Source organism: Harpia harpyja, chromosome 4 (genome assembly GCF_026419915.1).
Source record: "Harpia harpyja isolate bHarHar1 chromosome 4, bHarHar1 primary haplotype, whole genome shotgun sequence".
In the NCBI taxonomy this organism is placed as follows: domain Eukaryota; kingdom Metazoa; phylum Chordata; class Aves; order Accipitriformes; family Accipitridae; genus Harpia; species Harpia harpyja.
Window position 1 is genome coordinate 47,729,622 of NC_068943.1, and position 24,989 is coordinate 47,754,610.

The 24,989-nt window shown below is 44.1% G+C and overlaps 1 protein-coding gene across 5 annotated transcripts in view; it reads right to left on the reverse strand.

Moving 5' to 3' along the window:
• The window catches only part of RIN2 (Ras and Rab interactor 2), an 83,320-nt gene extending 58,985 nt beyond the window's left edge, over positions 1-24,335 (reverse strand). For 2 of the 5 annotated variants that reach the window (XM_052783850.1, XM_052783847.1), the window contains exon 1: positions 23,935-24,059. Coding sequence is in view for 1 of the 5 variants with exons in the window: in XM_052783844.1 (XP_052639804.1) it covers positions 19,730-19,741 (12 nt within the window). In the remaining 4 variants the exon portion in view is untranslated. The other 3 variants (XM_052783848.1, XM_052783845.1, XM_052783844.1) reach the window with 3 other exon arrangements.
• Positions 24,336-24,989: the final 654 nt, after the last annotated feature.

Sequence of the window (24,989 nt, forward strand, 5' to 3'; positions counted from 1 at the left end):
CCTTCCTGAACTTCTTGGAGGCCTGCACAGAAGAGGCCAGAGCCCAGCCAGCAGTGTGACCCCAGAGTCTGCAGAAGTCTGATCTCCTCAAGCAGAAGAGCTTCTGGGGCTGCTAGCACCAGTGCCCACCTCCCTGGGGACAGCCAGAACTTAGCCAGGGCCCAACACAGCCTTGGCTCATGTGAATGTGAGGGAAAGGTGCAGTGCAGCTGTGAATCCTGAGGCAGAACTGATGGTTAAGAACAGGCAAATGAGTTTGAGGAGCAAGGTGTAGCATCTGAAGGTGCAGTGAAGAGTTTACAGGGTTGTAACCTCATATCCTCCTTATAACCAGGAGGATAATGGGCTAGATGGACCCTCACTTGGATGCAGTATGGCTGCTTTTTTCATAGTAGTCCTCCTTCCTAAAACAAATAGCTGGCAAACTGCCCTCCCCGTTCATAGCTTTGACTTACAGCGATGTTCTCCTAGATACCAAACTGTATCATGCAGAGGTTACTCTTCAGCTCCCAACATTGTCAACTTGCTTATTTATTACAGGTCACAGCTGTTCTCAGTTTCCTTGGCTGATCTTTTCTGACACCTGTATTTGTATCCTGAAGTATCAATGCTCCACATCCTGGTTAACACAACATAACAATGTTGTTAAAATCACAGCCATCTTTCCAAGGACTCCTTCACCTCACTATGCATTAAGCCATAAAATATCAGCAACTGCTTAAGGAACTACTACCTGGACAGACTTGAATCTTCAGGGGCTGTGAACCAGTCCATGCATCAGGCTTGGTATATTTATCTGACTTTAGAATCTAAAGTGGGAACATCACTGCTAAACTTACACATTGATCTTTCTACATCTGGTTTCAGCTGGTCATCACTCCTGCCTCAACCAACCTTTTGCCTGTAGGCTTATTTTTGACCCTTGATTCCAGATCCTACTCACTGGCAGCCTTTTAAGAGAATAAGGGATAAGGAAGAATTACTTGAACTTGTTTCAGCATGGCACTCTCAGGAGAGGTTTTGAGTCCCATTAGATTTTGGATAGATCTGCTGTCTCACAGCTGTCTACCCACTTCTTTTATCTATGCTTAAGTCATAAATGAAGAAATGAAAGTATCTGAAAATCCTATCTGAAAAGTGTGCAAGAGTTGGCTTGACTCTGCTCCCACTGACACGAACAGACATTGTATCACTCTTTCCAATAGGAGTGTACAGTTAGGCAAACACTGAATGCCTCAGAAAATCCAATCCTTAAGCTTTGCTGAAAATGGCACACTACCAAGAGGATTATGTTTGCTGCTAGTGCTGTCTCTCTGCACCCCTTCCAAACAGTTTCTTCTTCCTCTATTCCACTAAACAACCTCTTCCTGCTTGCTCCCATGGCATACTTTCCACATTACTGAAAAGGAATAAAAACCCAAGTCATTTCCTTTGGCACAGCATTTAATCGTGAAGGATACTACCACATCTCTAATAAGAGAATGATTGTACATTGATACATTCAAGTCCTGTTTTGTCTCTAGACATGTCAGAGAAATACATTTATAAGATTGGCTTTGATTGGATAACCTTTCAGGAGGTTCATATTCTTCCCAAATTCCCTGGCCTGGATATCTCACAAAACTAGAATTCTTTGCAGTATTTCTGTAATTTCCATTTGTTATTCCTCCCAAAACCAGTGAATAATAAAAGTGAAAACATTCAGAAATATGTTTTCAACGCTCTTAAAAAGCATTTAACATTGAGCTGCAGTTCCTGGAAGAAGCAAGAAAAGGTAATTGTGCAATATAGCTTCAAGGTCTGGAGAAGCTTCAAGAATTCATAATGAAGCATTAAGTCAAATGCAGAGGGAGATGGGTTACAGCACCTGCATCTAGATGGAGATGCACAAGATAGCCACCTGCTGTGCTTGGCTGTGGGTTATTTTAGGCACCTGGGAAAAGCATATCTCTATCTCCTGTACCACGAATCCCAGTGAAGGATGAGGCTTTCAGTGCTCATAACTCCTACCTTCTTGCCTGACAGAGGCACCAAGCAAAGCTCTGATCATACCACTCCCAGAGATAACATTCCTCCATGCAGCAAGAGGGAAGCAGAGACCTGACTTACTGCCAGTTCAGTGAGCTTAAACACTTCTATCTACTCAAATATTTCCATGATCTAGGGTTAAGTGATTAGATATGCTTATGCTGGTATCAGATAGCTGCACCTAGTACAGCATCCTTTTCTACAGTTTTTTTTTCTTTTGCACCTAACAATTACTGATATCCACCATAATTTCTATTTCATCATGTTTAGAAAAAAAAAATTACAGGTATGCTGACTCTGCTGAAAGCCAGGCAAGGACACTGCAGCATGCTTTTGAAAATGAGCACCTGAAGTATATGTCACTGTTTATTAAATGCACGCACAGTATCCATAGATATGCAAAACTTCAAAAGATGGGAGAAAGTATAAATAAGATGTTCCTGCTAAAATAAACAACCTGATGGAAGGAAAGGGATACCCTCACCTATTTTTAAGAACTTGCCAAAATGTACACCAACATTCTTAAAACTACTGTGTGGTATTTATCAGTTCTCCAGATCTGTAAATTTTTAGGAGTACTTAATGATCAATATTCTTTCTCCATTATCACCATTCTGCGAATCTGTAATACACAGGAAAAGAAATCCTGCAACACCATAATATAGCAGAGCAAACTTGAACTTACATCCATACTACGGCAAGAGGATTCTTGCATACAAGGTATCCTTACCTAATGATTGAGGTATCCATGTTTGAAGCAATGATAAATTCAGCACTAGGTATGGAAAGATGCCTTGTAGTTTACCATTTATTCGCCAGGGTTTGTGGGTTTTCCCTCTGATGGATTAACCCCATACATGCTCTACTTTTCCTTGTTTGCAAAGTTTTATATTGCACCAGTAGACAGTAACAAGGACTACCTTTATTTCAGAGAGAGACAATCTCTCGGGTGCCTCTCAGTCAGCAGGGAAAGGGTAACTCTGGAGAGGAGGACACAGAACAGACACTTAACAGAGGTCCTCTAAACCTGCCTCTACCCTCCTGGGCTACAGGGAGAGCCCAGGGACAGAAGCTGCCCCAGCTGAAGTTAACCTTTTCCAGTTCTTCCATTAAACCACTAAGATGCTCTTGAGAAAGATTAGCAGGTACATATCAAACCTTTTCCAATTCAACAGAATAACCCAGGCCAGCCACACATAAAAGCCAGGATGATGTGGCTCATGCTCCGTGCTTATGATAACTGTTTTTAAACCAAAATTGACTTCTGGTACCTTAAATTCACTGGGCAATTTGAAACCTCACAAAACATATATGAAATGTCACATGTTCACCTGCCTCAAGAAAAAAAACAACAAACAAAACCAATACACTCCTCTAACATTGGACATTAGTAACTCACACACAAAATGCTCTTTTCTTTAGATAATTTCAATCTTGAACTCCCCACATGCTGCTGAAGCATCTCAGAGACTTATAAACAACAGCCAGGAATTAATTTCACCTATTTTCTTAGTCTGGTAACAGAAGCACAACTTCTCTGCACAGTCAAGCACACTACTTACAGCATTCTGCACCTGCACAACCTCCTCTCAGGTCCATCAAGTGCTAATACATACTTTCAGCGTATGGTACCAGAGGCAGTGAAACAGGCACCACAGACTATGTGTACTGTCCTATAACATTACTCAGGTTAGCATAAGTGCATTTCTAGTACTCATCATCAGGTCCAAACGGTTTTATAAACATCAGATGCCTCAATTTCTCCAGCACTCTAAACCACGCGTGACTCCCATTTTAAAACATTTCTCCAGCGTGGCAGAGTATTATGTACATCAAAGCTCTCGCTCATTTTGCTCAGTGTTTTCAGAAATACTGAGCAGTAAATTTCAGCTGATTTCAAGTAAAAGCAATTCCCTTTTCAGAGACAGGGCAAAACAAATTGCTTTTGAAAAACTCGTCTTCATATAATTCTTTGAAAAGGATTCCATTTGTTTACTGAAAGCAGCACACAGAAGGGGTGAGGGGGAAGGGTAGACAGAACTAAAATGCTGTTTGTTTGACCTTAAAAGTAAAAATTAGCCATGGATTGCAAGATAGAAAAGTGACATTAAGAGAACTGCAAAAGCTGCATTTTCTTTTTTTTTTTTTTCCCTCCAATTAATTGATAACCCTAAATACCTTTTAGGCTCTTCGTTATTAAAAAAATAATAAAATCAAATGTTAAATAGTTTGTACACCCCTGAACAATGACAAAACATAGCTTCTTTCAATTATAATGCCACAGCACTTTTTAGTTGTGTTTGTCGCATCACTGATCTGCTTAATAGATACCTCCCTATAAGAAAATAGCTGTTTTATAATTGCAACTGTTTCATTATTCCTTAAGAAATGTTCTGCAAAGATTATTCTTTAGTCAATTCTGTAGCTAAAAGTAGTAAACTATTGTTCAGGAGGTAGCCAATGCCTAAGAAGCTATATCCTGTGTTTTATAAAATCAATAGGAAGGTCTCCACTGACGTCCACAAGTTGGAACAAGGTTCAGCATAGAGTGCACTAAATGGTATGCAAGAAGAGTCTATAAGAAACCACTAAGTCACTGAGCATATCTGTTATTCCAAGCTCTACTTAAAAGCTTGTACTGCTCACCCTGAGATGGTTGAACACAAACGCTGAAAGTGTCATTTGCTGCGCACCTCAACTTCGGCACAGCATGAGACATCGAGGCAATGATTAACTAGGGAACAAACAGCATTTTCTTATTCTGGTGTTGACCTTAGGCTCATCTTCCATGTGACACATTCAAAAATAAATATGTAAACTGTGCCATTGGACCCTCACTGATCTAATGGTTTTACCTATTGGCTACAGAATCAGGTCATCGGAAATGTACTATGCTTGACACCTTGTTTTTCAGATAGCTCCCAGTGACAGTAGCTGCTACTCTTCAGTACATAGGTTGCTCTTCCTCTGAGTGTAATAAGTTAAGGCAGTTAAATACACAGTAGCTTTATTTCAGCTGAGTCCATGATAAGGGCTAATAACAGTTTTTACAAAGAAATTCAAGTAAGACACGTAACCACCTGGGCCACTTCTCAATTTAGCCCTTAGTATTAGTTCGGAACAATTTCACCCCTTTTTCTTTATTCAAGCTATTAGCATATTACATGAAATAGTAATTTTGGGGACCATATAAACTTGGGCTCTATACCAAAAACTATGTTCACAGTATCGAGGAGCTGCACAATAACACATCCCAAGACACACAACCCACAGGATACTATAGCTGTGGAAGCCTGTACTCAATACTAGTGTCCTTACAGTCCTCATGTGATGACATATTAGCCAGAAGGTTAAGTTACCTTAACAATACAAAAAGTAGCACCAGTGCAAAAGTAACAGCCTTCACTGCTTGCAGCAGTGGAGAAAACCGTCATCACGTTCTGTAGCACTGGCTAGCATTGACGCTCACACTACCAGCACCCCAGGTTGGCTTGCTTTGCAAATCCTGCTGGTATCTCATCCTCCAGCCACTTTTAAAAGAATTAGTCCAACAGCAAGGGGAGTATTTGAATCATTTTTCAGATTACATGTGGATCTAAAATGAGACAAATCTAAACAGTGTGGCATCATCTTTAAAAGAGAATGATGTTTTTGTGATTTCAGGAAGCATGTGTGCCCTCTTTGACCCCATGCACAGTTCCATTAAGACAAAAAGTCCCAGTGGTTAATGCACTCTGAAGATTTAAGAAACCGGTCTCAGATTCCGTGAGAACTTTGATACATAACTAGTCTTCGTTTCCCATGAAAATTGGGAACAGTACTGCTCTACCTCAGAGGGTTTTTTCAAGGAGTAAACAACTTAGCACTGACAGAGTTTCAGATACTGTAATGATGGGAGTGATGCATGACAACCCTTTACTGTCATCAGTGCATATAAATAGGGAAGAAAGGTATGATCGGAGGAACGTGACATATCACAAAGAAATGGGAGGAGACCATGTAAAAGAAGAATGAATATCAAAAGTGTGAGTGAAGGAAACTCACTTCAACTGAGACACACAAACACACATTACCCCCAAACTATGAAGAAGTGTTACACCCATTTGGCTCATTTCAATGAAATTTTCTTTGTTCTGTAATGCTCTGCTAGGAGATATCTTAATGCTGTCTACAACTCCTTAATGGGAGGGTGTAGAGAAGAGAGCCAAACTCTTCTCAAAAGCACATTACTAGAAGGACAAGAGACAAAGGGCAAAGTGGAACACAGTAGCTTTCAACTCAACATAAGAAAAAAAGATTTTTACCACAAGGGCGTTCAAACACTGGAACGAGGACCCAGAGAGGCTGAGGTATCACCACCTTTGGAGATATTGAAAACTCAGTGGGCCAAGGTCCTGAGCACCCTCATCGGACTGGAAGGAGGGCTGGACTAGCTGACCTCTGGAAGTTCCTTCCAACCTCTAGTTTTTGCCAAGACTTTACAAAGGTATGTGTGTTCCCATTCACCACTGGAGTATTTTCCTGAATTTCTATTTAGAACACTACAAATAACAAAATCAAGCATAAGACCTCATGGTCCAGATTGCCTTTTTTTTTTTTTTTAAGCTTTTTTGTTTGCTTGTTTTGAAAGAACAAGTTATCAGAGGTAAAGCATTATTTTTTATCAGTTTTTCACAGGGGTGGGAGCCCCCCACTCCTCCAAAACCCTTTTTTACTTTTCGTCACACAGGATTTGCATAACCCAATAGAAATCACAAAATCAAAAAGCATCATCAGCTTAAATAATTCATAAATAAGACTTCTAGCTTTGTATTTATTAGCAAATGATGCATGCCTAAGTATACAAACACACAGGCTGGGTGGGAAAGCACCTCCAGGTGCAGAAAGCTCTGAACTCTGAGCAAACAATTGAACATACTATTGGAGCTATGTGTCAGCAGGAGCAAGAAAAGTTTGGATGTCCATTTTCTAAAGGGACAACTTGACTAAACAAACCACAACTATTATTTATCTACCCCTGGAAAATGCATACAAAAAATTAGCAGCTCACCTAGTGAGTGATACGTGAACATTTATCTAAGTTTAAATAAATGGGAAAAAATTAGAGCAATTGAATTTGATTTTTCCCTCCTAAAATAAGTAGACTAAGTGTTCTGCGTCAGCTAGTGTAAATCCACTGAAATTCTTGGATCTTGAAAGGATCAATTTTCAATATGCCTATTTAAGAATGCAAAGCTTCCTACATAATGAATTACACCAGGTCAACACCAAGTGACTAACTCAAGCTATGCAGTTGTTCTTGAACAAAAACCAAATCCACAAATGTACTTGCATGTCATTAGCTACATTTCCACTGTTGCTTTCTGGTCAAGAGGCTAATGTAATCAAACAGTCTATATGAGGAGAATCACATGTAAGTTTTTGTACAGCTGTTTAAAATGAACAGTGCAACTGCATCATAGACATTACAGACACTTTGCTGCTTTATTCACTCAGTACTCACTACTTATTTTTGCAGAACACTATGGGCTGCCTTAAGCACCACTTTTTGTGGCACACTTCCAAAGCAGTTACCAACTCTTCTTGTGGAATCAGTGCACAAACGCAGCAAACCATAAAGTTGAGTATCAAGTAAAAGATTTATTTCTCAATGAACGAAAGAAAATATTTTCACTAGAAAAACTTTAAAAGAACTGTGCTTATGTCTTGATCTATTTATTTTGTTTTGTTCACAGAAAATACTGCAAGAAAATCTTTCACTTAATTAAACCAAACTCATTGCTCTCCATACAAAGACCTCCCATGTAAATATACCAGACAGCAAAACTCTTATGCCTATACCAGCGAGAGTTTTCACTGACATAACCTAGTTAGGATCCACTAGCAATGAATAGATAAGCTACCCAATGTAGAAAGCTTGCATAATTCTTTGTCTTGGCTTTAGACAGACAGACTGGTGAACTGGGTTAGCGCCACTAGAGACTTCACACTTTCTGCACTACTACAACACAGTGCTGCTAACCTGTATTATGTAGAGGGAAAGCTACCATCAAGCTCAGAATGTGTAATTTGTTCCTGAACCACACTTTGACTATACAGAGTGGAAAAAACAGACTGAGCCATGTCCATGAGTCAGTTCACTGTCGTACAAGTGTGCCAACACAGCAAGCAGGATAAACCCCAAAGCACAGCGTTCTCATTGTCCTTTCAGCTATGCTGTATACACATCACAGGAGATAAAACGGCTAGACTTATTTCATAATGTTACCAGGAGTTAAAACAAAACAAAAAACCAAACAAAACAAAACACACAAGATCCCAGGGAGAAAACAAACTTAATTTGAACAGTCTTTATTTCTTGTCTGTATGGGGATCTGGTTGGAGGCAGAGGGGAGGCATAACTAGGGCAATCTAAAAGTTCTTCAGAACAAAGTCTGCAGATAGCACAATACAATGTATTGCCCCTACCTGACCTATTTGGAAAAATTGGGAAGGAAGTTTAAATTATCAAAATCATTTGAGGCACCTGTGCATTTCCCATAAGGATCAAGACTATAAGACTGGTTATAAAGAGTGACTGTTTTACAAGAAAATTCACCCGCAACTTTGACCAACTATGCTCTGAAATTCCACCACCCCCCCCAAAACTGAACTACTGCATATTTGGGGGGCTGGGGGTATTAGTTTGGGAGATGGCTTGTTTTTTTTTTTTTTTGAGGGACAAGGGAGTTTCAGATACTCAAATATTTAGAATCTACAATTCAGTTTCTAAATATACTTTCACCAAATGAGAAGCCAAACATGACATACTATTCTGATAAACACCATTTATTGTTTCTTCTTCCATCCTATTTATTTATGGAAAGAAATATTAAATAGGGAAAACAAAAAGGTTACAACACATACCAGTGAAACCCAGGAAATTCAAAGCTGAAAGCTGTTGAAATATCTGTCCCAAGTTAATTCCACTCCTCTTCCTGTTTTTCATATATACACCACGGGACTGACAATGTTAGCCTCAACCAAACTTCCTGGCTTGCGTTTCAATCTGTGTAACTTCGAAGTCACGTAAACACAGGTCATCCTTCCTGTCCTCATGTTGCTCTTCTTGATCCTCCTTCAGATGACAACTGTTCCCTCTGACCTCTCCCTGTAACTTTTCCCTCTGATAACCATCTCGGGTACCTCCATCATCTTCTGTCACTACTGACTTGCAATTCATCAACAATGCAAAGGTTACTGCTGCTTTCCTGGCGCTCTTCCCTTTTTCCATCAGGTTGTCCATCACTAGCTCTCTCCTCTCACTCTGCTTATCCTGACCAGCCCCAGCCTCTCCTCCTCCAGCCCATACACCCAACTTGCCCTCACTCTTGCAGCTGAACGCTGGGGGATGAAACCCCATGACTTTGTCAGCTTTCTTCCTTGTACCTGTAAGTCTTCCATCCACCAACCCAATTCTCTTCACATTTTGCAGTTTTCACTATTTTCTACTTCCTACTAAAGCTCTTCTTTTCTACCCCATTCTCCCTAGCCATCTGCATAAGCATCCTGGAAAGACAGATGTATTTCATATTATATGACATCTCCAAGATCTGGCATTTTACACATGTTTGAGCAGCCTTCTCGTCCCTTCCCCTTCTTCCAACATCACATTTGTATTTGAGAAGGTCATCCAAGATGATCACCCCAATAATTCACCTATCTGCTTCTTTCCTCAAGTCCCTCAAAAGACCAGGACATACATACTCCCATATATAAAGAGGGAGGTACTGATGCTACAGCCACCAACTGGCTCTTACAGTACAGAGAAAGGCTTAAAGCCTCTCCCAGGCTGTGTTCATCCAGACAAGGAAGAAAGAAGGTCCTCTCCCTCCCTAGATTTTGGGATGAAGAGTTTTCCCTTCTCTGACCAACCTATTTTTGATCCCCCAGTGGTATAGGGAATATCATCATCGTCAAACTTTGCTTCCTCAGCAGCATCAGCAGTCACATCAAGACCCATCTGATTACTACTAAAAGCTTCTCTTTCCTTGCTGGATTTATGAGTTCATAGAAGCTACTAGCAGGGGAACTCCTGAAGGAGGAAGTGTGGGTGTTTAATTCTCCACTGTTAGTTTGCTTGTGTAAACAATTTGTTTTCTCTCTCCTGGGACAAAGTGTTTCAAAATAAGTGTTTTGGAAGAAAATAAGCCTCATTTACTGAAACTGGGTCAAAGTACTGACAACAGCAGACCATTCTCAAGTAAAACACATTGGTGACTCCACATGTTTACTGTATCAGGGGTTACATTATGTACATCGGTCAGACAAAGAGTTTGTTAGTGTCGCTTTTTTTTTTTTCTTTCTGATCCGAATCAAATGCGATTGTGATGGGTTAACCCTGGCTGGACGCCAGGTGCCCACCAGAGCTGTTCTATCACTCCCCCTCCTTCTCAACTGGACAGGGGAGAGAAAATATAACAAAGAGCTTGTGGGTCGAGATACGGATAGGAGAGATCACTCACCAATTACCATCACGGGCAAAACAGACTCAGTTTGGGGAAAAATTAACTTGATTTATTACAAATCAACCGGAGTAGGGTAATGAGAAATAAAACCAAATCTCAGAACACCTTCCCTCCACCCCTCCCTTCTTCCCGGGCACAACTTCACTCCCGGATTCTCTACCACCCCCCCAGCGGCACAGGGGGACGGGGATGGGGTTTACGGTCAGTTCATCACACGTTATTTTCTGCCGCTTCATCCTCCTCAGGGGGAGGACTCATCACACTCTTCCCCTGCTCCAGCGTGGGGTCCCACCCACGGGAGACAGTCCTCCACGAACTTCTCCAACGTGGGTCCTTCCCACGGGCTGCAGTTCTTCACGAACTGCTCCAGCATGGGTCCTTTCCACGGCGTGCAGTCCTTCAGGCACAGACTGCTCCAGCGTGAGCCCCCCACGGGGTCACAAGTCCTGCCAGAAAACCTGCTCCGTGGGCTCCTCTCTCCACAGATCCGCAGGTCCTGCCAGGAGCCTGCTCCAGCGCGGGGTTCCCACGGGGTCACAGCCTCCTTCGGGAACCCACCTGCTCCGGCGTGGGGTCCTCCACGGGCTGCAGGTGGATATCTGCTCCACCGTGGACCTCCATGGACTGCAGGGGGACAGCCTGCCTCACCATGGTCTTCACCACGGGCTGCAGGGGAATCTCTGCTCCGGCGCCTGGAGCATCTCCTCCCCCTCCTTCTTCACTGACCTTGGTGTCCGCAGGGTTGTTTCTCTTACATGTTCTCACTCCTCTCTCCGGCTGCCGAATACCGCCGTCCCAACTTTTTTCCTTCTTAAATATGTTATCACAGAGGCGTTACCACTATCGCTGATTGGCTCGGCCTTGGCCGGCGGCGGGTCTGTCTTAGAGCCGGCTGGTATGGGCTCTGTTGAACACAGGGGAAGCTTCCAGCAGCTTCTTACAGAAGCCACCCCTGTAACCCCACCCGCTACCAAAACCTTGCCACACAAAACCAATACAGCGATAAAATGCAGAAAGTGAGGCAGCAGTCAGATGACAAGATATTTTCTAGATTTAATTCTTGCTGACACACTGGTACCAGAAGATTCCCATGACTGCTAGCAACAAACATTGGCAATCATTGCATGTGGGGAGCTGGGACTAAGCGTACTGGGATACAGGTTTACTTGGTCCTTTTACAAATGAAAAATTAAATTGCTTAACAGCTAACAAATTCCATCATTCACTTTCTGCAGATAATAAAGAGAAAACTGCCAATGCATGAAAATAGTTCTTGGGGTTACACACCACAGTTTCAAGACTTAACACGGCATTATTTTATTGGTTCTACATCTGGTGCCAGTTATTTTTATACAGCTTCTTTGTATAAATTCAGCAACATGGAAAAAACCTTCAAAGTCTATCAACTACTCTTAAAATAAACACCAACAAATTCATTTCTCTCTATTCTTCTGTATCTCAGCTATGATGTATCCCCTGCACAAACACAAACCCATGTCTCTGGGGAGTCACAAATCTCTCTAGGGAGTAACTTGACCTGCTGTGACTGAGCTAGGGGAACTCAATCCACCCCTAAAACTCATTATTTCATTCCCATTCTGCCTTCCTTCCAAAGCCATCACACCAAAAGGCAAATCAAGGAGGAAATAAACATCTTTCTTTCACAGTCCATGGACAGGATCACTGTCCTGTGTCTCCTCCTACTTGCAAAGTCCTACGCCAACCCCTGCTGGAGAAGGTGAACGTGAACAACGCTCAGCAAGGAGCTGGTATCAGCCTCCTCCTGAAGACAGAAATCAAGCATACTCCATTATCTCCCCCAAGGCCCGCACACAGGACAACAGGAGCTGTCCAGAAAGACCCTGCTGAGGCCAACACCCCATGCCCCTCAAGCTGGCATTTGATGCCAAGTACCCCTTGACAACCAGGAAAGCGTAAGCCTAGAGGGACTGCAGGTCTACCCTTCCCATCCCCTCCTTCAACAGCCCAGAGGGGCTGTTACAACCAGTTGGGCTTCCTAATGCCACTACAGGGTTCAAGCAGGTGCAAAGCTCTTTCACTTGCCTTTACAGCCCAAAGTGTTATAGAAGCAGCTGCGGTCAGCTGCCAGTCTGACTGCATTCAGTTCATGTTTCCCACATTTATTCTTAGCCTGAAGGGCTAGAACCAATTTTTTTCCCCTTCTCCCCTTCAGATAAAAGTTATATTCTGCAGAATATAACTGCAGTGGTCCCTCTCGTCATCCAGGGAATCTATTGTTCGACCGGCAATGCATAGTGGAAAGAGACCCAGATTGTAATCCACCTTTAAAATCACTTTTCACTCCGCAATTCCATTTCTCCTTCCACGCTTTGCCCATCTTGCCAGTGACATGTTAGTCTAAGCTTTCTACCATTGCTGCTTTGTATAGCACCAAACACAGACGACCCTGTGCTACCAGCACTGCAGAATTCAGCAGCAATAGCTACTTGTTTGAAGCTTGCATGTTCAGTGAACATTCAACAAGTTCTACTCATTAATCTCTTGATCAGAAATGCATTCCAAGCACACGAGCACCTTCAAACAGCTACCATGCTTCTTAGCAGCTCACCACAAAAAAAAGCATCTCTCTCCAATCTCCTCAAATGCATAAATTCACACAGAAACATACCTAGCCTTGCACTCGCACATTTCACACCTACATTCAAATTACACCAACACCACCGTGTCATGTTCAGGCCTGGAATAGTAACAGTTTAATTTGCCATTTCATGACCACCAAGGCTGGAACTTAAGAGACTGCCCCTGGAAATGATAACTTAGCCACTTTCCAACAACCCAAGACATTTATGTGTAGCCTTGGGAGGTCCGGCATTTAAATGATGATCATCTTATGTGCAATTTGGAATTAGCCTACACACTCACAACACAGACCCAAGGACTCAACACACTAGAGCAGCACTGACTCCAGTGCAGGTACTTTGCTGAACTGGATCTGAAAGAGGAAGGGCTAAGGCCTTGCTGGGGTTAATGACTGTTTGAAAGGCAGGGAAAAGGTGCTAGCCTAGAAATGGGTTTAAGTGGCCAAGGCAAACAACCATACTGCCTTCAGTTAAAAGCTGGCAAGCTTGAGACAAAAAGCTTTCAACTGACAACCAGTTTTCTACACTAGCCACCAGACAGGGGATGAATAAAAGCAAGGGATCCCATGACATGCTGAAAGAGTCACCCTATGGCGTCATACATAACGAACTTTGTCAAAACTTCACGTGAGCTATCTTTGTGGAGATTGCACATTCAGACTAAATAGGGCTTTACAGATGTCAGGGATAGTGTATACAACCTGTAAGTTGCTAGACTTAGTGTTTTATTTTTGTCAGGACCTTTACCATAGTTTCAAAAGTTAAACGCAATCCGTTGGCCTATGCTGCATTAGCGCTCCTTTAACGAAGTGCATCAATTAGGAAAAGCACGAACAGAGAAAAACTGATGGACCATCCATAGCTGAAATTATACATATATAAAGTACAAACACCTTGCTGAATGGAAAGCTTACTGACATGAGCTGAACCTATGATCTATCTTTCTTAAATTCATTGTCCTTTTAATGCACCAGTAAAATATTCCAAATGAAGATTTCCTCAAGCGAAATAGAGGCTATCTTCCTATTCTGTTGGGCCCAAAGGGCACACTCTGCCTCGACATCGAGGAAACACGTGTAATCAGTGTTACAAATGCATCCCTGCCTGAAAAGGAAACATCCTGACTGACAGAACTGTCCAGGGAACACGATGTCCACTCACATGGGAAATGGAAGGCCCAAAATAAAAACCCAAAGAGTCTTCCCATCACAACTGATTCATTGCCTCCTAGCAGGAGTTTTAACTACACTGATAAACATATGCCTTTGTGAAGGAAAAGGTGGTATGAAACAATGTGTTGATATTAAGACTAATTTCTTCAATTCACTACTTCCAAGTTAGTGTCTCCGTCCAGCAGTCCTCAGTTAAACGTACTACTATCCTAAGGCTTTTCCTTAGTTCTACATTCTGTACTCCAGTGGTGTAACCAAAAGCCTGCCAGGAACATTATCATTAGATTGTCAACATTAGAACTAATAATGTTCTAGGCATTATTAGAACATTATTAGTAACTATTGAAAGACAACTATCACCTACTGTCTGTTCTTAAAGCACGTAAAACAACTTTAAATGCTAAGCAAAACACAGAACATTACAAAAGCAACACACAGAGCATCAGTGAAATTGTACATATTCCTTGGCCTGAAATAAACCTTAAATAAAAGGTTGAATTTAGACATAGCTCTTGGGCCGTGATACTAAATGAAGAAAAAAAAAAAAGCCTCCAGCTGACTGTGGAGTAGTAAATGCAATAGTTCTCAAGTCTAGACTATGGCATGGCAAATAGAAGACTACCAGCAGTAAAGGAAAATGCCCGGTATGTCTGCCAAAAGGGTGTGCACATGCTAGTATACTATCTTTAGCAAGGAACAACACATGCAAGATAGAGCTAAAACACTTCTCTGGCTTCCAGAGCTGCTGTTAACAATATAGGAAATACACCGCAAGTGATAGCTAACATATGTCCAGTCATTCACGAAATACAAAGGGGTGAAATAACGTTTTTCACATAGCCATCAAAAAATTAATCTGCACTACAACAAACCAAATATTTATCTTGGCAGATCATACCTTCTGGAAAAAAATTTGCAATAAAGTTAAATATTTTAAAGGGACATACTGCAAAACAAATGCTGAGAATATCTTGGTAAGGAATTCCTGCCAAAACGGATGAGCTGTCCATTTATCAGTGCAACGAACATGAATTAAGAATTTTTACAGAACCACTAAATAGAAAATTTGAATTAACCAAAGGAAAGCTAGCTGCTCACTTGATGGTGAGTCTTCATTTTTTTTCTCTGACCAAGTAAGCCAAAAATTCCAAGCAACACAGTTTGCAAAGAATTATATACTATATAAAATGAAGACCACTGATACAAGTCAGAACTGAAGCTTTCTGCATAATTTCTCATGACAAGTTGGTAAGACTCTAACATTGCTGCTATGCAATAACTTTTGTTCATTGTTTTTATTGCATTATAAGTTCCTGGATTCTACCCCACTTTAAAGTAGAGCCACAGTCTATTTCTCACATGGCAGGGCAGGCAGGGATGGCACCTTTCTGGGACATGGGAAAGGGGCTAGTAGACTCTTGACCTACATTCATAACTGACTTAACTAAACAGTTTTACAAGTCCAACACACTTAACTACTGGAAAAGTTCACTCATGGCTCAAAGATAATTTTCTAAAATTTCAATTATTTAAAAGCAGTTTATGAAGACTTCAGCAGCAACTCCCAGGTCTAACAAATGTTCAGAGAAACACTTCAGGATATGAGTTTTATTGCAGCTACTATTTAAATCAATCAAGTTCAAACTACTAGCAGTAAAAGTCACAGGACTGAAAATTCACATTTTCTACTCACAACTCCCAAAACTGAACTCTTGCCAACTTCCAGAACAACTACCATTTTAAACAGCTGTCTCTAGATAGATGCTAGGAAAGCTTATGTACAAAGTTGGGGTTATACTGTGGCACATGGGCATACATAATTTAAATAATCCACAGTACCCTGCAGGTTCCCGGACAGGCAAACCAACAGGTGTGGCCCTTAGCAAACACACTGCAAGAACCTCGCATAGCTTGGGAGAAGGAAGCCAAAGTGTTCAAATTATGATTTCTCATCTTGTATTAACTACCATGAATACTGTGAAGAAATTATTATTTTTTAAATCCCCAGCTGTAGCTAAAATAGCTTATTACAAGAATTTACTGAGTGTTGGCATCTCATAGTTGCCAATATCTAACTGTTTTCCTAAGAAATTACAGTCTCCGCAAGTTATGCGTCATAAAGCATGCCAAGGCCCCAGCTGGCAAAAGGATGCATGCTTATTTTTGTAAAGGTTATGGGTTTGTTTTATGGTTGTATTTTAAAAAAAAAAAAAAAGAAAAAAGTTGAATTCAGTTTAAAAATTTAACTTCTTCGCAAAAAGTGGTGAGCAGTTTCCCATGCAAGCAGATCCAAAACTGGCAGCAGACATACCAAGACCTCAGTCTGGGTCTTATTTAATTCCTAAGTTAAAGTTATCACAAGGCTCACTTAGAGAATCAGCATGCAGCTTAAGTAAAAGGCAGCACCTTGCCACATTGGCCCAAGGGCACAGGTTGAGCTGGAAAACAACAGCTGGCAATTCTGTCCATTGCTGCACACAGGAGAAACCCACCCCATGACAGAACATTTGGCTTTTGCCTTAAGCACCTGACCAGGCATGTGCCGGGCAGGAAGATAACAGAGGGTACTCTTCTAAGGTAAATAACATTTCTCCATGCACTGACTCAATGGGCTGCTCTGATCACTCATTCAAACTTGCCTTCTGCCATCCTCACATGCTCCACAGCTCTGAGTCTTCATCTGAACCAGTAAGCTCAGTGAGGAACACAGTCAAGTCAGCCAAGAAAATACTTCCATTGCTTCCACACATTCATTCTCAAATGTATTTAAATACAGGTTTTGGCATATGCTCAAAAAGTATCACCCATTAAGAGAAACTATTAAGCAAAGGATTAAGATGACGACAAGGCTATGGATCTGCAGGCAAGTTAAGAAACAGAATGTCAGCATATGTAATACACATCATGCATGAAAAGAAAACCAGTAAGACTTCGGGTTATTTTCATGTTGGAAGTATGTTTCAACAAAGTTGGGGTCAAAAAGCCCTGGAGTTAATTACTGGAAAGCACAGATTTGTATTCAGCAAATATAAAGTAGAAGCCAAAGACATCATTTTGGATGCAAAAAAAGTAAGAGAACCATTTAAAAGTCCAGAAAGTTTTTGGTTTTTCTTTTCCTTTACAAGCCACTTGTGAGACTGTCTTTAGAGCCCTGTGTTTAGTCCTGGGCATTTGGCCAGATGACATTCACATTCTGGAGCTGGTGGAGTGAGGAGCAAGAATAGCTTTTTTTTTTTTTTTTTTTTTTTGAGGAAAGCCCATCAGAATAAAGTTGTTTCTGCCTCTAAGCCTGTATATATGAGATTGGGAGAGATGATTGTTAGCACCCCTCACCAGAGTCAATTTGCAGTGCTCCACTAGTTATAATGAAGCAACAGTAATTTGCAGCTAAGGATTTGTCCCTTAGTTTTTAAATACCATACAATATGATTCAGTGCTTCCAGACTTTTCAGAACTCAGGAAGACAACACCTGCTTATGTGCAACGCAGGGCTGTTACTCTTCAGAGACAAGTCACAGGTAAGACATCTGCCAAGAACTTTCATTTACAAGGCTATCTTGGAAACCCTGTTCCAAGATTGGGAGGAAAAATGCACTTCCTTTGTCTCATCCTACCCTCTTGTTATACATCATCTTCACAGACCAGAATCCTCCATGGTCCAGCACCATTAACAGTCTTTTCATGCAACACCCAACACAAATGGGTTCGCTAATTCCAAATCATGTATGATAATTACATATCACAAGATACTGTTATTCCTGCCAAAGGACTAGTAGGACTCCAGCAGCTTCCTTTTGCTGCTTTCCCTCTATCATGGCAAGATTTCATACTCCTTTCCCATATTCACACTGATGGCAGAATCCCTACCAGCTTCAAAGAGAACAGTATACCATTAATGCTCAGTAATTCTTGACAGAGCTAATTCTTTAGAACAGCATTTCCAAAAAGAACAGAATGAACCTACCAAGAGAATGTGACTGCAGCTCCACAAATTCTTTTCCTCTATGTGTAATTTCTCTGCTGATCTCAAGGCAGAAAAACAAAACCACCGAAAATTCACACCTGCTTTATCAGCCAGCTGCTTTTCAAAGCATTGCAGTAGATAGATGACCATTTTCAAATAATTGCAAATCAAACTAACTTAGAGTGAATAGCAGACAAAAAAATATTCCCCAACTTCTCCTAAGCATGCAACAAATGGATATAGGATCAGTCTTGCAATTACAAGGCAATCAATTTTAGTCACTTTTCCTAGAGAACACATTTAAATCTTCCTGCAAACTTTCAATAAATGATACGTGAGAAAAAAACCAAAACAGACAGAAGTATGACTTTAGCCACCCTGCAAAATTTGCATTTTTATTTAAAAGAGTTTAGCATGGGCTTTACATACATAGGCTCATAAAAACTATAAAAGGCAACAAAAAGTTACAAGGATAAAACCAAGCTCTTGGGCCCGATTCAGCATTCACAACTAATAGCATAAATTCAGGAGCACCTCTTGAAGTTAACAGAGCAAGTATAAAACTTACTGTCAAGAGAGGAGAACTAGGCCTGCCCTCCTTCGACTGAGGAATGATCCTCACAAACAACGGACTTTCCAAGCATTAGAGATCTGGGGAATGCTATGCTACATTACTCTGCTTTTTGTTTTGCCTGAAAACTTTAGGCAACAACACTTGCCTGAAAAAAAGGCAGTTACTAACACTTCTGCGCTGAGGCTCCTGCTCTGCTTCCTCTGCCTCCTCGGGCACCAGGTGCGGGTTTTGGAGTAACCCCCCCACCCACTGCTGAGCCACACAGCTCCTCCCTCAGCCACCAGCCCCTTCACCAACCTCCTCCTCCTCACCCAGCTCCCACCCAGGAGCTCTTCTCAGCCATGACACCCTACAAACATGAAAGGCAGACCAGCCCTGCTTCCACAAGAAGGTCATCAAAGGGGAGCCTGGGCCAGAGCTGCTGGAGCAACGGGGACAGCCTGGGGCCCGCCAAGCCTGCCCACACCACAGGGACCACTGGGGACACAGGCCACTGCCACAGAGGGGGAGGCCCTCACCTCCACCACTGCCAGCTGGCCCCACAGGTGCAGGCCCACTGCCACTCTGCTGGGCAGGCTGGAGGAGCACACTCATCAGGACAACATTTGCTGCTTAGCGAGTCGACCCTTACCCTCTCTGACAAAGCGCTGCAGGCCACAGGGTGACATCTCACAAAACGGCCTGTGCTGCATGAACGCCTCCGTTACTGTACTCTCACAGGGCAGCTCCACACGCACCCCCTGCTCGCAGAGCGGCAGCATGTGTTTTACACGCGCTTTTCACAAGGGCTGCCGTGACTGGGTCAAGCAGTGCAGTGCAGTGCCTGGATGAGGAAAGGACTTGTGCTTCCACACTGCACGAACCTTTGTCTCCATCTTGCCAACCACATCATCAGCTGGGAGAGCAGGTGCTTTTCAGGGCAGGAGGTCCAGTGTGGAGGCAGCCGTGGGCTGGGACTCACCGTGATGCCTGGTAGGTCCTTCATCACCTCTCATTTCTGCGGCAGCATTGCGGAACAAGAAGGCAGAGGAAAGACTGTACGTGTTTGTCTTGGTCTATCTACAAGAGGCCCTCTAAGCCAAATTAAAACAGGCTGGGTTATAGAACAGAATGTCTCCCCTGCCAGGTAAGTATCACACAGGGAGGGCCCAGACCAAAAGCAGGATCAGACCACATAAGCACTTCAGATTCTACAGCCAAGAATGCGAAGCAGTAGCAGCCACCCTTCCACAAACAAACCGTGTTGCGGCTCACAGCAGCCAAGAGAAAGAAAATTCCACATCCCTGCCAGCCCCTTCTCCTTGTCCTGCTCAACCCGCAAATACTCTGACTCCTGAACAAGTATGGTAGGCTGAACCAGCGTGCCTTAGCATTGGGTAACTGCAGGTGATAGAACATCAGATAAAACTAATGACCATAAGCAGTCCCACTCTAGGTCATAAGCACCACAAATGCTAAGAAGGGGACATGACAACCCTTCCAGCTCTCACTAATGTGCTCCATAAGAAGATATAGGATAACTGTATTGCATTAAGTGTCTTCTGTAGCATTTTGTGTCAGGAATAATTTATTCTCAGTGTTCTAAACTAAGACATGTATTGGAAATTAGAGCCCCATATCCATCCAATTCCTACTACATCACCTCTGTGTTTTGTTACACAATGACAAAATAACACAAGGTGCCAAGTATTTAGTTACACTTCCATCCCCTCTCCTGATACACACTACTAATTGAATGATAAGCGACTTGAACAAAACAGTTTAACGGGCAACACTTGACTCTGCTTAGCATTTTCCCCAAGCAACTCTTAAGTAAGGAATTTTAGAGGTTTTTTAAGACACATCTCGATAAATCTCCAATTACAGATTAGAGGTACGTAAACCTCTTATTTTCAAGATCCGTATGGTATGCCAAGTATTTAGAGCCACAGGCAAGTCCTGCACAACCATGGAGCCTGCAATACACATGACCACAGAACCAGTTTTCCGTATGTTGCTCCACTCTGTGCTTGGAGTCACTATGTCTGGAAGGTAAGACCATGATTTTGCTGTTAAGCCCCTTTCAGCTCCTGATCCAGAGCCCCTCAGTGATCCTACAGGGCTAATAAGCTGTGTCTGCAGTTTCATAATGTTTGCTAAGAGAATGACCAAGACCACATCTACTTCATATAGTACTCTTATCAGTTCCTTCCTGCTGATGGGTGATGATTTACATTACTTATCACTACAATGTGACAGCTACATTATTCTAGTAGATAACAGAAGCTCTTCAACTGCTATATTGACAGTACTGTTCTGCCTTTTTTTGTTTTTCTTTTTTAAAAGCAGTAGCTCCCTTGTGAAAAATTCAGTCACCATACTATTGATTCGGTGCCTTAGTAACTACTATGTTTGATCTATCTTTAGAAACAATCAAAAATGCCCTGAGCCTTAAGTAAAAGAGCTAGAGTCATCTTCTACATTAGACATACTTGAGAGCAACAAGAGCCAACTTTCCTGGTCCTGTTAGCCACACACCAAACCACTCACACAGCTGATCACACACTGTATGTTTCAGTGAGCTAGGGAGGGGGACACTGGAGCAGAGTTTCACACAAAGACCACGACCACACCTCCCAGGGCCTCAGAGCTGGAGCAAGGGACACCAGGTTGGCTGGGAGTATATCAGGGTGATAGAGCAATCCACCAAAGTCAGCCACAAGAGCCCCCCGACACACCTTATCCAGCCACGCCAGGAGCACAGGCTGCCAGCAAACCCCTGGCCAGCACAGCCTCATAGCACTCACGTAGCATTGCCCTGACGCAAGAGAATTTGAACTTCTGGAAAAAAAAAAAAAACACCCCCCCCAAAAAAAACCCCCAAAACAAACAAAAAAATACAACCCCACCAAACAACCCCACAGTTGGGCCACCTGTGGTGTGAATAGCAGAGATTATGCGTTCCTGGGTTTGTACCCTATTCAGCACAAAAGTCTCCCAAGCCACCAGAAGTTTTTCAAGCAACCTTGAAATCCTGAAGCTTAACAGGATCAATTTCTCAGCACAGACTAATATTTACGCTAGCTGTCCTTTTAAAGTCTTAACCAGAGAGGAAACCTACATTTCAGCTACTGCACAAACCAGTCTTGACAGACTGGCCTACCAGGGATACCTTACCCTGGAAGCCCGTTTACAACAGTACTCTCTGATTCCAAACCTGGTGAGGGGCAAAAACAAACAAACAAAAAAATCAATTTACAAGTTTACCAAATATAAACAGACTGAAACCTACAGAAATCCCTTGAAGAAAAAAAAGTCAGCCTCAGAACCCATTTGGTGAGTCCATTCCTAGACACATATAGGAATCTCATTCCACATGGCTGTTCAACCATTATTTTCAGAAGAGTCAATATTGCTGATATTCTTGGTATTAATTACTTAGTTTATGTTTTTAATTAACACAAAGAACGAGGCAGTGGATTGAATATAAATCCTCTCAATGAAGTTAAATACATCGTAGGATTACATATGGTAAAACTCAGGGGACTGTTCCATATAAACATCTTCAGAACCACAGCACAATTTTCTCACGTAGCTCTCTGATTAACAGACAACTCTCTGTACCATAGTCTTCCTGCTCATTTAGGTAAATATTCAGGTCCCAAGTAAGCTATTAACAGTTAAATATTTTTAGAGCTAAATAGATCTAAAACTAACAAAACTTAACATAGATCTGGCCTGAGGAAAGGTAAGAGCTTGGTTCCACAGCAATTAGCGTATTTTATCCCAGCAAAACACAGAATTACTCACAGAGTCAGCACAGATGTAGCTGAATTGAAGTCAGAGTTGCGGTAGAGTCTACAGCTAGCTCCAAGTACCTGCCCTTCTAAGCACTGCCTCATCAGCCTTATAGCCTACACCTAGGCAAACATGCACTTCTGCAAATGCAATTAACTCGAGTCACTTGACAAGTCCCTCAGCTGTTCCCCACAAGCTATGTTCTAATGGAGAAAGGGCACTCCTGCAAGCACTGTCCTGTTTACCCCCAGGGGCTTTTGCCCGCACAGAAATACCCAGGTGGAAATCATGTTTTGCTCAATCATCATCAACAGAGCTGTGCTGGGAAAGGCACATAAAAATGTTCCTTACTTAAAAGGGCTTAAGAGTTATGCTTCAGGAAATAAGCAAATAAAACAAATGAGAGCCAAGTAGCTTGGAAGGATGAGAAGACAAGAGGAATCAAGCTAACAGAGGAAAGCACACCTTCTGCTTTTCCACATACATCAAATCAGACCTGTGTGATTTAAAATAAACTTTTACCGTAATATTTACAAGAAAATATTGAAGAAGAGGAACTGGCCAGACATACGTTGTATCCCCATCTTTTGGGCCCCTGGAACCCCTACTCCCGTCAGAAAAGGGATGCAGATGTCCAGACTGAGAACTCTCCGTTAAGCCTGGCTAAACTACCCTTTACCGTGTGCACTGCTGTACTGCCCACAGGCCCTAAGCTGGGTTAGCACCGCGCTGCGAACACGCGCGAAGCTTCTCCTTCCAAGGCTGTATGACCTAGTTACACAGAAGGGAAGAGCAGCAGGAGGGAGGCTGGCCGGACGGCACAGCTAGAAGCGGGCAACGAGGGTCCCCAGCCAGGCAGGCAAAGGCAGGCAGGGGAGTCCCCCGCCAGGCAGGCAGGCAGCGGCCCCGAGCCCCCCGCGCAGAGGCCTGGCGCCGAGCGGCGGACCACCAGCCCGGGCTGCGCGGAACCTGGAGCACGTCCCCCGGGAACCGCCGCGGGGGGGACGGGCCCCGACCCGGCCTTCCCTTGGCCGCTGCCGCCGCAGGAGGAAGGAGGCAGCCCGGGGGGGGGGGGGAAGGGGGTGAGGAAGAGAGCACCGGCTGCAGCCCGGCTCCTCACCTGCGTCCCGGCGGGGCAGAACGCGATGCTTCCCAGCGCCCCGCGGCACCAGCAGCCGCCGGGGCCAGCCCGCGCCCGGCACCGCCACGGCCCCGGCCTGCTCCGCGGCCCTCACCTCCCCCGGCCCGCCCGCTCCCGCTCCCACGGCGCGTCTTCGGGAAGGCGGCTTACCGACGGCCGCCGCGGCCCCCCCTCCGCCCGGCGCCGGCGGGCGCGCACCCGCTCGTCCCCCGCCACCGGGGGCCCGCCGGGCCGCGATCCCCGCAGCCGCCCGACTCCCGCGTCTCACCCGCCCCTTACTTACCTCACGCCGCCGGCCAGCAACGGGCAGCGCTGGCGGGAGCCGCCCCCGGCCGGGCCGGGCCGAGGCACGGGGAGGGGCCGCGGCTTTGTGCCCGCCGCTCCGCTCCGCTCGACTCGGGCCGCCCCTCCCTTCACCCCGGAGCCGGCTCCCCCCTGGGGCCAGGCGCCTGCGCCATGCGCCTGCCTCCCGCTCTGCTCCCGGCCTTCCCTCGGCAGCCGGGCCCGGCTCGCTCCGCACGGCCGGCCTGGCGACGCGATCCTCCCCCGGGCCGGGCCGGGCGGCGGTGCTGCGCGGCGCGGGGGCTGCCGCGGGGCAGGGGGGAGCTTCCCGGCGCCGCTCGCCTCCCCGCCTGGCCGCCCGGCGGGCGCAGCGGGAAGAGCCGGCAACGGCATCAGGGACGCCCCGAGGACGGAGAGCCAGGGTGGGCTCCCGAGGCGCTCCCGGAGCCCGGGCCCCTCCTCTGACCGACCGGGCTTAAAACCGGGCAGGACGCTGTGCGCTGCTGCTCGGCGGAGGGGCCCCGCCGTCTTCAGCCCGAACGGCCGGCGCCAGCTCCTGCTCTAGGCATGCCCCGTTACCTTCTCGGGGGGAAGGGGTGCTCTTCTCATATACCTCTTTTGCCAGCTGTAGGATTCGTCCGATGTACGCTTTTCACTGACTTGGGCTGGTGAACGGGGAGAAAATAAATTACAGCGTCGATGCCATTAGGATGCGCCCATTCCACAGTTCATTCCAGGATCCTAACGCTCAGTGTGTCACAAGTTTATTAGATTTATTTCAGTGCAAGTTATTTCAATAACAAAACAATGAGAGCAAGATTTTCCTTCCAGTCTGGCAGCTGCTTTCTCTGTAAATAGAGTACCCATTAAAAATGCCAGCAACCACACTGAAGACGGCAGCTAACATGTCAAGCGTGATTAGG